At 48.7% G+C, this 13,351-nt stretch overlaps 1 protein-coding gene across 1 annotated transcript; it reads left to right on the top strand.

The window, feature by feature from the left end:
- The first annotated feature begins 1,160 nt into the window (after positions 1–1,160).
- On the top strand, positions 1,161–5,793 carry FAM187B (family with sequence similarity 187 member B). Its single transcript, XM_048501657.1, has 2 exons — positions 1,161–2,002; positions 5,415–5,793. Exons 1-2 carry the CDS (start codon positions 1,161–1,163, stop codon positions 5,746–5,748), a joined length of 1,176 nt encoding a protein of 391 aa, XP_048357614.1. The 3' UTR covers positions 5,749–5,793.
- The last annotated feature ends 7,558 nt before the right edge of the window (positions 5,794–13,351 follow it).

Genomic DNA, 13,351 nt, shown 5'->3' with positions numbered 1-13,351 from the left:
AAATAATTAGTAACCTACTCTCGGGAATCTGTGAGAACCTGCTGGATCCCACCTCTGCCCCTACCCCTGACCTAGCCACAGTTATCCATGTGACAGTCACCTACAGACTGGATTACTGTAATTCACTCTACACTGGACTTGAAACTCCTCCAAACACTACGACCGGTCCAGAATGCACCAGCAAGAGTTCTTACTAGAACTCCGATAAGATCACACATTACACCTGTGAGTTGCCAGCTGAATTCTGGATCGCGTTCAACATTTTGGTATTAACCTTTAAAGCCCTGAACTGTCTGTGACCCTTGTATCTATGGGACCGCATTTTCCAATGCCATCACCAGAGGGTATTATGTTCCTCCAGGACTAATCTTCAGGATGTCCCCAGCCCAAAAGAGATTCAACTAGCTTCAGCCAGGGCTTTTTTTTGGCCTTGGCCCATGCCTGGTGGAATTCTCTGCCACCTGAGACCAGAGCCCTACAAAATGTAGTGTGGCTCTACAGGGCCTACAAGGCACAGATATTCTACTAGGCCTATGGTTGAAGGAATCAGCTCTACTAACTTTCTGGCCTCCACCTTCACTCCTTCCCCCATTTCCCTCTTTCCCCCCCCCCCTTTTCTGGCACCTGGCAAGTGTTTTTAGAAAGGGAATGGTGCCAGGTAGGGCTTTTGGCGAGCAAGGCTTCTAATTTCCTGTTGGAGATGTGATCGGCTGTGCAGATGTTTTAAAACATTGCTTTCATAACTGTTGCCATCACAGCACAAGGATCTGGATTGCATGGTAGGCTAGGTTGCTTGTACAACTGCTCCAGGGCCTCCCTGCAAGTTTCCATGGCAGAAAAGGGATTCAGACAGGGGTCTCCAAAACCCTAATCCCATCCACTACTAGTTCTTCAGATTTTTGCTTTTAAACGGGAGGGAGGGATCGATCGATCTAGCACACTGGAACAGACTAGGAGTGGAGCTAATTCCCAACTTCCTGTAAGCTTAGGAGCATCGGATCCAGCACATTCATTCAAAATGCTGGGCTTCAGAATGGTAGCTTTGCAGCATATGACCCATTATGACCTCATCCTCTTGCTCGCATCAGTGGTGACATCACAGTGAGGTCAGTTGAGCTTTCTTTTCCAGTCCTCCTACTTATGTCAGAGCGCAGCTGGCCATGCCCTCTGGAGCAGCTGCTGTCGGTCTATTCCTCAGCCTAACCTTGGCCGTTACCAAAGGTACCCGGTTTGAGGGTCACTCACTTGGGCCGCCGTGTCGTCCCAGCCATGTTTGCACACTAGCCTTTGTCTCTGACAACCCAGTGTTTCTGCGTTGCCCTCATGGCTCGCTCAGGGTCTTTATCACCTGGCAGTATTTCGATCCGGCCCAGAGCGACGAGCAGCCCGCCACTTTTCTACACTCCAGGAGCACCTTTGGGCCTGTGGTCAGCCAAGCCCATTTGCGAAGGTTGCAGTCAAAGTCCCGCCTCTTAAACAGCAACCTCTACAACCCAAGCCCCAGCGTGCAGGACTCTGGCGTGTACACCTGCCGCACGGGCGATGCCACGCTGGCCTATTACCAGGTCGATTTCCAGGATGCCAACAGCATCCACGTCTCGCACGCCAGCCTTGGGGAGGCCACTCTGGCCAACACCACTGTCAACGTGACGAACGAGTTGCAGGCCAAGCTGTTTACCTCCTGGAGTCCCTGGCAACCCTGTGATCGCTGCGGCCGTCCTGGAGAAAGGAAGCGGGTTGGATTTTGTTATGCTCAGGTGATCTCCTGGAAGGAGCACCGTGTGGAGCAGCTGCTGCCGTGCGGAGTGGCCCAGAGGAAGCACCCGACGCTGCCCAAACGGGGGCCAGAGCTGAGAGTGGAAGCCTGCCAGGTCCCCTGCAATGAGTCCCACCTGCTTGCCAAGGAGGAGCCCGGCACAGTGCCGCTTTTCGTCTACACCATCTACCACCCCAGTTTCCAGGACACCACCTACTTACGCTGTCCGACCTCTTCTATCTACAGGTACAGGTCCCGAGCTAGGGTTTCTTCCAGAGGTGGGATCCAGCAGGTTCTCACAGGTTCCCGCGAGTAGGTTACTAATCATTTGTGTGTGCCGAGAGGGGGTTACTAATTGGTGATTTTGCCACGTGATTTTTACCTTAGTTACGCCCCTCCTCTCAGCAGTAGCACGCAGAACTTGAAGCAGTCTAGCAGGAGGTGCACCGGCGTGCGTGGCAGCCTGCGCCTGCGTGCATTCGTTTCCCGCCCAAGGACCAGTGCAGCGGCTGCGTCCTTGCCACAGCCCCGGCCAGGAATGCCCCACCCTTATATGCCATTAAAGGTTTTGTATTTGTATTTGAATGCCCCACCCTCGGAATGCCCAGCCATGCCCCCGTCATACCCCACCCAGCCCCATTGGCGCTACGCCACTGTTTGAATCCCACCACCATGGGAACCTGTTACTAAAAATTTTGGATCCCACCACTGGTTTCTTCCCCCCAATCCTCAGTCAGGCGAACAGATGTCAGGCCTTCATGCGTTAGTGGGTAGGAGCAGTGGACTTTAATCTGGGGAATTGGGTTTGATTCCGCACTCCATACGAGTGGTGGACTCTTATCTGGCGAACTGGATTTGTTTTCCCCACTCTTACACATGAAGCCTGCTGGATGACCTCAGAACTCTCAGCCTCACCTACCTCACAAGGTGTGGGGAAAGGAAGGGGGCAGAGTTTGTAAGCCACTTTGAGGCTCCTTGCAGTAGAGAAAAGTGGGGTATAAATCCAAACCAGGGGTCTTCAAACTATGGCCCTCCAGATGTTCATGGACTACAATTCCCATCAGCCCACCCCCCCCCCCCCCCACCCCCCACCCCCCCCCCCCCCCCCCCACCCCCCAACCCCCCCACCCCCCCACCCCACCACCCCCCCCCCCCCACCAAAACTATGGCCCTCCAGATGTTCATGGACTACAATTCCCATCAGCCCTGCCACTTGGCCATGCTAGCAGGGGCTGATGGGAATTGTAGTCCATGAACATCTGGAGGGCCATAGTTTGAAGACCCCTGATCCAAACTCTTCTTCTTCAAACGAGGACTGAGCAGGGATAGTAGGATAAGGCTGGTTCAAGCTATTTGTTTTTTACTAAAAAACAAAGGACAGTCAACATCCAGCCCAATGCAACTCTCAGCCCAAGCCAAGCTCCTGTGCCCCCCTCCCCACCGCCAGCCACCGGGACCAAGAAGGAGACATCACTTCCTACCCTCTGGAAATGAGCTGAGCTCCTGCAGGGTTTCAGCATTTCATCTCTCTGTTCCACAGCTTCCCAAATGCAGATCACCCATCACCAAGTTGCTACTTCCCTGTGAAGGAAACCAAAAAGCAAACCCTAGAGCTCAGTCACAGAACACCTTCCTTGCGTGTGGAAGGTCCCTTGTTCAAATTCCGGCCAGCCCTAGGTAACGGAACTCAGATAGTGGGAAGGAGTTTTCTCTATGTGAGATCCTGGCCAGTCAGAAGAGAGGCGGTTCAGCAGATCAGAAGTTTAAGGCAACTTTTGTGCCAGAGAGGTGGCGCAGCACTCAGAGTATCAGCCTGGGGCAGTGGTGGCGAACCTATGGCACGGGTGCCAGAGGTGGCACTCAGAGCCCTCTCTGTGGGCACGCGTGCACAGAATTCATCATGTGATAATAGTGTAATTATTTCAGGGAGATTATTAGCATTAAACCTAAGACCTAGTTTTGGGGAAGCAGTGTAGGTAACCCTGTTAAGCACTGTTAAACCCCACTGATTTTCATGCGAAGAACTAAAGCATGATCCTTTACCTGGGAGTAAGCTCAGTTGCTGGCAATGGGGCTTGCTTCTGAGTAAACCCTCCTAGGGTCGTGCTTCACCTGTTCGAAGTGTTGCACAGTTGCTTCAAAGCAAAGCCACCGACTACCACCAAGCTTACTCCCGAATAACGCGAGCCTTGGAGCCAACCATTTTTTCTATACTAAAACCTCAGTATTCAGGTTTGTTTGTTTGTTTGTTTGATTTCTAAACCGCCCTCCCCCTAGGGGCTCATGGCGGTGAACAAGAATGATAAAACAACTTTTAAAAGTTAAATTGCCATGTTGGCACTTTGCGATAAATAAGTGGGTTTTGGGTTGCAGTTTGGGCACTCGGTCTCAAAAAGGTTCACCATCACTGGCCTGGGGAGACCCTAATTCAAATCCCTTTTCAAATCAGAAAGCTCTCTGGGTCACTGTGGAGCAATCACTGACTCTTCTTGATTCACACCATTGTCAAGATAAGAGGCAAGAGTGTTTTGAAACTGGTTAGAGTATTGGGCTAGGTCTCTGGGACACATCCCCAGCTCTGCTACGAGGCTCACTTGGATGGCCTTGAGCCACTCATTTCCAGTCTTTCCTACCTCACAAGGTTGTCATGAGAGAAAAGGGAAGCTATGTATGCTATCCCAAGCACTTATGAAGGAAGGTGGGGCAAAAATGCACTATAAGGCCCCTTCTGCATGGGCCAATAAACACAGGAGTAGGACACTAAATAACCCATGGGGGGGGGGGACTTTGCACAGATCCCACGCCCCCAAACAAGTCTGCTCTGGATGATTTCCCCCAACCCGGGTTTTTCGAAAACCGCTAAACAAGCGATTCTTTTTTAAAATCCCAGGTTGCAGCCACTCACAAGCGAACAGCCAGGCAGGATACGCTTTATTTGCCTAACTTTTCCTCTTTTTTTGTGGCTTGCATCTGCGTAGCTACGCAGGTGCAGCTGGTTGTATTGTGGGACATCAGCATGGCTGTGGGGGTCCATTTGTGCATGCCTGCATAACTACGCATGTGTGGGAAGTAATTAAAAAACCAGACGCATCTCCATGCAAAGACGCGACAGCAACCTGGATTGTTTCCGTGGGCTCCAATTGCTGTCTGCACGGATGCACGTGAGTGCAAAAACAGGAATACAGATTCCTTTATCATGACCGCAACCGGTTATGGAGCAGCAGTGGCGTAGGAGGTTAAGAGCTCGTGTATCTAATCTGGAGGAACCGGGTTTGATTCCCAGCTCTGCCGCCTGAGCTGTGGAGGCTTATCTGGGGAATTCAGATTAGCCTGTACACTCCCACGCACGCCAGCTGGGTGACCTTGGGCTAGTCACAGTTTCTCGGAGCTCTCTCACCCCACCCACCTCACAGGGTGTTTGTTGTGTGGGGGGAAGGGCAAGGAGATTGTAAGCCCCTTTGAGTCTCCTGCAGGAGAGAAAGGGGGGATATAAATCCAAACTCTTCTTCTTATGCAATTGCTGTGTGGAAGTGGCCTTAGAGAAAGATATGATACAGTACGAAAGCCCTGCAGGGCAGTGACAACTTCATCTCTTACCTGTGAAATAATATGTGGATCACGTCAGCATTGACCACATTCTCTGCCTTGTCCTCTGCAGCCCCGTTTACTGGGAGGAAGGCTCCACAGCACTGACCCGCCTCCAACTTCTCCAGCAGAACCGTAGTTCTCATAACTTGGACGAGGCAACCGGAGGAGGGATCCTTCGCCTCTCCTTCCAGAACCGCTCGCAGAGAGTTTTCTACCAGTGCTACGTCAACGGGCATTTGGTGGGCAAGTTTCTGATCACCGCCCCCAGCCGTGTCGGAGAGCCGACCTACACTTACTCCATCGTCGAGGCGCTTGTGGTGGGAATGTCCATGTTCCTGGTCTTCCTGATGTTCCTCAGCATCATCCAGTCCTGCAGGAAGAAACCAGGAACCACAATGGTCTAGGTGCATGATGCGCCGCAGACGCTCCAGAAACAGCACATGGGTTGCTGGCGAATAAAAAATATATATCGGCTATGTTTTTAATTAGCCCGGGTCCAGCAGCTGCATCGAGGCTGTGTCTCAGTATCAAACAGTGTATATCACAATGCCCTGGAGCAACAGAAGGGGTTGTGACTGAGTGGTAAAGCATGTGCTTTGCACACCGGAAGTCCAGGTTCAGTCCTGGGCATCTCAATCTAAAGCAGGGGTGGCCAACCTATGGCACTGCAGAAGTTCATGGACTACAGTTCCAATCAGGCCCTGCCAGCATGGCCAATTGGAATTGTAGTCCATGAACAGAGCGCCATAGGTTGGCCATCCCTGATCTAAAGGATCTGGTAATGGGTGGCATAGGAGAGCCACTTCCAGTTGGAATGGGCAATAGCAACTTGCATGGAGGACTGATCTGACTCAGAATAGGACATCTTCAGCAGTCTCTCATGGGCTGTATTCTTTTTGCATTTTAATCCCACTCTTCCTCTGACAAGCTTTAGCTCAACCTACAAGGGTCCACCCTCCCCTGTTTTATCCTCCCAGCAAGTTTGTCGGATAGGTTAGGCTGAGAGAGAAACTGACCCCAAGCTCCCAATTCCTAATGGGACACTCTAACCACTACTTCATGCTTACGCTCATTATGGTGCCACTGGTTTGCCTTGCAGCTTCTCTGCAAGGATTAATCTTAAAGTGTACCAGTGTGGCCGCTAGAGGGCGCCATGGTACAAGGTGACCTGCAGCAGACTTTCTAGGAACTGCTGGCCACTGAGCATATGGGAAGAGAATTGGTGTTTGCAATATTCAGCTTTACTTTTAACCAGGGCTCCTTCCGGCTGTTGTTTCCAGTGCTGGGACTTTCACTCCTGCACAGGTGCTGGAAGCGCAACCTGTAAATTGCTGTTTCCTTAAGAAAACCAGTCATCCTGTTCCATCAGACATTTTTTATAGACTCTGCTTCTCATGCAAGTTGTGAAGCTTGGCTCATGGCGAGTGAAGTCATGAACTTTATCAAGGTCAGTAGCTCTCCTGGAAGTCTTTGACATCACTACCACCTGATCCTTTTAATAGGAGTTACTGGGGTTAGAACCTGGGACCATCTGTATGCAGATGTTGTACCCCCGAGCTACAGCCCCTCCTCTCATCAAGACCAAAAGAAGCATTTTGGTTAAAACTATTGATCTACTGTCTACTCTGACTGGAAGCAACTCTCTGGGTTCTCATGAAGGGATCCTTTCACATCTGCAGGGATCAAATATGGGACCTGATGATGCCAGGGATCAAGTATGGGGCCTTCTGCCTGCAAAGCAGACGCTCTGCACTGAGCTACGGCCCCTGTCCAAAAGATGTGTCCAGGATTGGCATCAAGTGGGAGCATGACAGTCTTCAGCCAGGATGGGCAGAAGGCACTCTGTCGCTTGGGTTTTTGCAAAGAGCCAGTGGCATATCTAGGGTGGGATAGGCAAGGCATGTGCCCCGGTCACCAGTCTTTAAGGATACCAGCTGGCACTCTGCAGTCTCTCTGGGAGCAACTGCTCCCTTCCTCAAATGTGGATTTTGAGGCAGGCACATAGTTGAACACTGGACTCTTGACTGATATGCAACTCAGGAGCTCATTTGTTCAAAGTTGGAGTCTGGGATTTGCTTGGCCCAGCTCTAAAGCTCTGGTTCAGTTGGTGACGCTAGTGCTGAACTGGAGCAATGGAGCCTTTGACTGGCTCCAGCTTTATTCTGCTGGCTCTGTTTCTCCCCCCCCCCCCCCCAAGATCCACCTCTGAAGGTCAAGTGGAGCTTGGGGGGAAAGCCAGGAATATAAAGCTGGAACCATTCAAAACCAGTGCTCAGTTCAACACTGGCGTCACCCTGGCTGGACCAAGCTTTAAACTGGGCTCAGCAAATCCCAGACCAGCTTTGAACAGGTGAGCCCCACCCAGTTCAGCTTCAAGCCTGCAGTTTAAAGTTCGGTCCAGCCAAGCCCAGTATTGAACAGGTGAATCCCTCCCCTAAAGTTCATGTAAACTTTGAGGGCAGGGCAAGTCCTAGTGCTTGTCCTGCATGCCCTTCTCCACAGATCTGCCTCTGCAAAGAACACTAGATGAGCTTACCAGTAGTTTGATTCAGCAATGCACTTCTCATGGCCATAAGCAAAGCAGGCATCCCCAGATCCAGGGGCGTAACAAGGCAAACTGGAGCCCTGGGCAAAACCTGAGTTGGATGCCCACCCCCCCATGGGCGGCCACCCCATCACGACCCAAAATTTTTTTTGCACCAGGTCATTGGTGCCTGCAGGGGGGGCATTTTTAGACATATAGAATAGAATATTTACGGTCAATAACCAAATATATTTTTAGACATATCAGCACCAAAATTTCAGTGTATCATCAGGAGACTGTCCTTATGCTATCCCCCAAGTTTGGTGCAGTTTGGTTCAGGGGGGACAAAGTTATGGACCCTCAAAACTGTAGCCTCCATCTCCTATTAGCTCCCATTGGAAACAATAGGGGATTGGGGCACCCCTCTTGGGAGTCCATAACTTTGGACTCCCTGAACCAAACCTCACCAAACATGAGTGGTATCATCAGTAGGGTCGCACGAAGATACTCTGAAATTTTGGTGCCGCTAGCCTAAAAACTGTGCCCCCTGCAGGCCAAAAATGGAAAAAACTACTCAAATACCTAAAAAACGGTAATCCTGCATTTTTTTTTTGATGCTCCACTACAAGGTGGTGCCCTGGGCAGCTTTGCCTTCCACTTTGCCCAAAATAATGGGTATTGTTTCTTCCCCTGCTAGGGATCATCACTAAACACATCCTCAGTACGCCTTCAGAGATCCTGATTATAAATTCTGGTTTTGTCAATTCTATTGGCGGGCCAAAGGATTCTAGTTACAAAAAGCATAAACCATGCCAGATTGAACAAGAGTTGGTTTTTATATCCCGCTTTTCTCACGTTGGCTTATAATTCCCTTCCCACCTAGCCCCCCCACACACACACACAACAGGCAGATGCTAATTTGATGGTGAGCCAGTCTGGTGCTGCAGTTAGGGTGTCGGTCCCAAATGCCGATTTGAATCCCCACTCTGCCATGGAAGTGTACTGCGTGACCTTGGGCTGGCCTACATGCTCAGCCTGAGCTACCTCAAAGAGTTGTGGGGATCATTGAAAAGAGATGCCCTGAACTCTCTGGAGAAAAGGTGGCATACACATTTGATAGATGGCAAGTGACACTTCATGGCGACCTCCTGGATTCCAGACTGTGGCCTTGGTAAAGGATGCTCGGACAGCCACCAGTTTGGTTCAGGTCTCGTTCACCAGGCGTGATCAGGCAGCCAGTTTTTGGGCAGACTATTTACCCACTGACATGTTAGTGTCTGTTCTGCAGCTGGCTCCAACATATTGCTAACAGCACAGCAGAGTGCAAGTGGTTGACAAAATTCGACTTTCCTCTGTCCTTGCTGTAGCTGTTCCACTCAAAAATGTTGTACACAAGACTACTGAATCAGTCCCTGACCAGGTAAATCATGAATAAATGCTATGCTTAGCAAATATTTCTACCAACTCTTTCTCAAGTAATACTAGGAACCAGGGTACATTAATTGTCGCCAAATGCTGGGGGGAACCAGGGTCTACTAAAAGCAGCCACTTCTTCAGACAGCCATGTGACTGGTGTTTGGAATATGCTGCCATAGGAGGTGGTGATGGCCACTGACCTGGATAGCTTTAAAAAGGGCTTGGACAGATTTATGGAGGAGAAGTCGATCTATGGCTACCAATCTTGATCCTCCTTGATCTGAGGTTGCAAATGCCTTAGCAGACCAGGTGCTCAAGAGCAGAAGCAGGAGGAGGCCATTGCTTTCACATCCTGCATGTGAGCTCCCAAAGGCACCTGGTGGGCCACTGCGAGTAGCAGAGAGCTGGACTAGATGGACTCTGGTCTGATCCAGCAGGCTAGTTCTTATGTTCTTAACTGTTGGGTTGTCTGGGTCAACAGCATTTTCAGACATACAGTTTTGAAGCACTCAGCGAAAATGGCAGTTGTGAATTTTATGGGCTGTGTGGCTGTGGTCAGGTTGTTCCTAACATTTTGCCTGCATCTATGGCGGGATCTGCAGAGGCATGTCATGGAAGATGTCAGTTACAGATGCGGGCAAATTGTTGGGAGCAAAAACTACCAAACTAATAACTGCAATGTCTTGAAAACCCAGCATCGGCTTTCAGTTGATCTCCATGAGCTGGAAAAGCCGGACACTCAATATAAAACCTTGGTAGGGTACTCATTACTCTTGGTGCTGAACTGAACAGACCCCATGATCGGCTCATGCCTCATTGTCACAGAATTCAGCCATCAAACATGGTTGCCGCAAAAATGGAGACACTCAGAGGTGGGATCCAACCAGTTCTCACCACTTCTCTAGAAGTGGTTACTAATTTTTATTGAGTGCCGAGAAGGGGTTACTAAAGCAACCTCCCTCCCCAATAGGGACTGGAGGTGCGTGTGTGCGGCGGCGCCACTGTTTGAATCCCACCACCATCGGAACCTGTTATTAAAATTTTTGGATCCCGCCACTGGAGACACCCCTAATAATTTGCACGCCCAAACTTCCAATTTTCTTTTAAAGCCATCATTATCGACTCTGCCCACACATTCACCATCTACCTCTTGTTGACAAATAAAAGGGTAGAAGAAGACAGTGGATGGAGCACAATCGAAGCAGCGAATCCACAATGCTTTGAGTCCAATAAAATGCTCGTCCCCAGGACAAGAGAAATAACCCTCTTTCAGGAACAATAAGCCAATTCTCTGCTCCCCACTGAAACAACGTACAGGGCTGGCATTCCTTGGCAGCCTTTGTATTCGCAATGAATCACCCGGCTGCACACAGTGGCTGTCGACTGACTCATCCAACTTCACAACCACCGTCTTTGTGCCCAGGGCCCAGGATGGCACAGTGGGGGACTGACACAGCCTCTGTGCCAGGAACGGCAAAGTAAGGAAGGACTCTTCATCTTCCTCCAAGGAAACCAAACTCCTTCGCCCACTTTCTAGCAGAAGCCTGGCTCGTGGTGTCATCCTGGCCTGGGAGGAGAAGGATGCTCTAGAGATCCAGAATTATATTACCACCTGGGCTCAATCGGTTGAGCTCCAGGATCAGCCTCCAAAGACCCAGGGTTGAATTGGACCAGCTGGAAATTCATGGTGCACAAACTTGCTTGCCGTGATCTATCCCAACAGGAGCCCATGGTGGGTAAACTCCAATTCCCTGGACTCACAAGCAGGGACAGGCTACAAGCACAGGTACTCTGCATACACCACAAGGCCTCCACCATCGTTGGGAGTTCGCCAGAGGGGCGCTGGGCCTCTGATGGGGCGCTCATTCGCAGGACAGCACATGCTTCTTTGCACAACCCTACGGCGCATTTAAATTGTAAATCGGTAGCTGTCACTTGAGAGCACAGGCCCTGCTTTCCAGTATAAAGACACTTCTTCAGGATCACACTATTCCAAATGAATGAAACAGAAGTCCAGTGACACAGTAAAGATTACTAGTTTTTTTTTTTCAATTAGGAGCTTGTGAGTCAGAGGCAAGAATTGTCCATCTTTCAGGGTGATTGATAACAGCAGCAGCAGAAAGGGAGAGGCTACGAAGAGAAGCCAGTTCAAAACAAGATGCTGTCCTGAAAACAGTTTATTCAAAGTGGGTGTAGGACGCTCCCAGCTATTGTTAGATATAAACATAAAACCTGGCAGAGGAGGGAAATATAGGCAGTTGTGCAGAGGTACAGCTCCTGCTCACTTTCTGTGGTGTATATAAATCAGCCTGGTGGGTGTACGCATCTGATGAAGTGAACTCTGGCTTGCATTGGAATTAAAACATGTCAGTATTTTTGCTCAAGTGGATCTTAATGTACGTTCAAAAATGGACCCCAGATCCAGAGGTGAAAATTGTAGCTAAATTGCTAGCGGATGTTGATCCTCGTGTGACTCTTGCTGTGGCAAACTTCCCGTCTGTGGCTTTCAATAATTTGTTTATGACCTATTGAGTCTGCAAGCATGAATGAAGCAGTGAAATGAAGTGAAATTACTCTTTAAAGGGGGTCCTGGGACTCCTATCCATTCTGCTACTCCAACCTAACATGGCTACCTATTTGGAACTATTCTAAATGGTATTAGCCTGTGAGCTAACTTCTGTAATGTTGCTTCTCACACACTGGCCGTGAAGGACTCTGCAATTGATCCTTTTCTGTGCACATGTTGAGATTATTGGCATTGATCAAGGGCAGAGGTGGGATCCATGGTTCTCTCATGGTCTCGGTAGGAGTAGGTTACTAATTATTTGTGTGTGCCAAGAGGGGGTTACTAATTGGTGATTTTGCCACATGATTTTGGCCTTAGTTACGCCCTTCCTCTCAGCAATAGCCCGCAGAACTTGAAGCAGTCCAGCAGGAGGTGCATCAGCGTGCGTGGCAGCCTCCGCCTACATGCAGTCATTTCCCGCCCAAGGACCAGTGCAGCGGCTGCATCCTTGCCACAGCCCCGCCTAGGAATGCCCCGCTCCAGGAATGCCCCGCCCAGCCCCATTGGCGCTACGCCACAGTTTGAATCCCACCACCATGGGAACCTGTTACTAAAATTGTTGGATCCCACCACTGATCAAGGGGAATGCAAAATTCTAATCAAGAGGTTTTGTAGCACAAGGGACGTACCTGTCACTGTTTTTCAAATGCCCAATTATTAGAGAGATTCAAAGAAGATAAAAGATCTCATGGTTTTGAATATTCTGATTTGATTAGAAGTATGAATTACAATCATGTTATTGCCAAAATGTATACACTTTTGTTGAAATTTGATACAGAGGAAGAACAAGTGAGACTGTATGACAAAATGGAGCAGTAACTTTGGGTATCATATACAAAACAATGAATCAGAGAGTAGGAATTAAAAGAGTTTAAAATTGCATTAAAGTTCCAGTCTTAAAGATAATTTCTATAATATAATGTATTGTTGGTGTTTGGTGTAAGAGAAATTAGCAAAAAATGTATACAGATGTTCCAAACATATGTTGGAAATGAGAATGTCATGAAGGATCATTTTACCATTTATGGTGGATGTGTAATAAAGCTAAAAAAAAAAACCTGAATGCAAATCAATTTAATAAGCCGGAAGATTTTAAAGCCTAATATACAAATGAAATTAGAGGTTTTCCTTTTGGGTCTTATGGATAAGTTTTTAAAAAGTTACGGAATTTTGTTTTTATATATGACATGGGCAGCAAGAATATTCTATGTGCAAAAATAGAAAACTTCATCCATAGCAATAATAGAAGAATGGTTTCTGAAGACATTGGCACTGGCCGAGAAGGCTAAGCTTATTTCTTTGATTGGAGAAAAGAACATCTAAAAGAGCATTTATCGAGAACTGGAAACTCCTGATAAACTTTTTGCTCCAAACAGAAAAAAAAATGAACTGACAATCTGTAAATTTGAAGACAAGGATAATAAGAAAATGTATATAGTAGAGAAAAGTGTGAATCCTACTTAATCAGTAATAATAAAAATTAATTGAATTATAATTTCAT

The sequence above is a fragment of the Sphaerodactylus townsendi genome, linkage group LG06 (genome assembly GCF_021028975.2).
Source record: "Sphaerodactylus townsendi isolate TG3544 linkage group LG06, MPM_Stown_v2.3, whole genome shotgun sequence".
Classification (NCBI taxonomy): Eukaryota; Metazoa; Chordata; class Lepidosauria; order Squamata; family Sphaerodactylidae; genus Sphaerodactylus; species Sphaerodactylus townsendi.
This window is presented reverse-complemented; position numbering and strand designations above follow the sequence as displayed.

Excerpts from the sequence above, each read along its gene's own strand:
- FAM187B (XM_048501657.1), top strand. The coding sequence starts at position 1,161 with ATGCCCTCTGGAGCAGCTGCTGTCGGTCTATTCCTCAGCCTAACCTTG. Across the intron at positions 2,003-5,414 it reads CCGACCTCTTCTATCTACAG|CCCCGTTTACTGGGAGGAAG; the intron begins GTACAGGTCCCG and ends TGTCCTCTGCAG.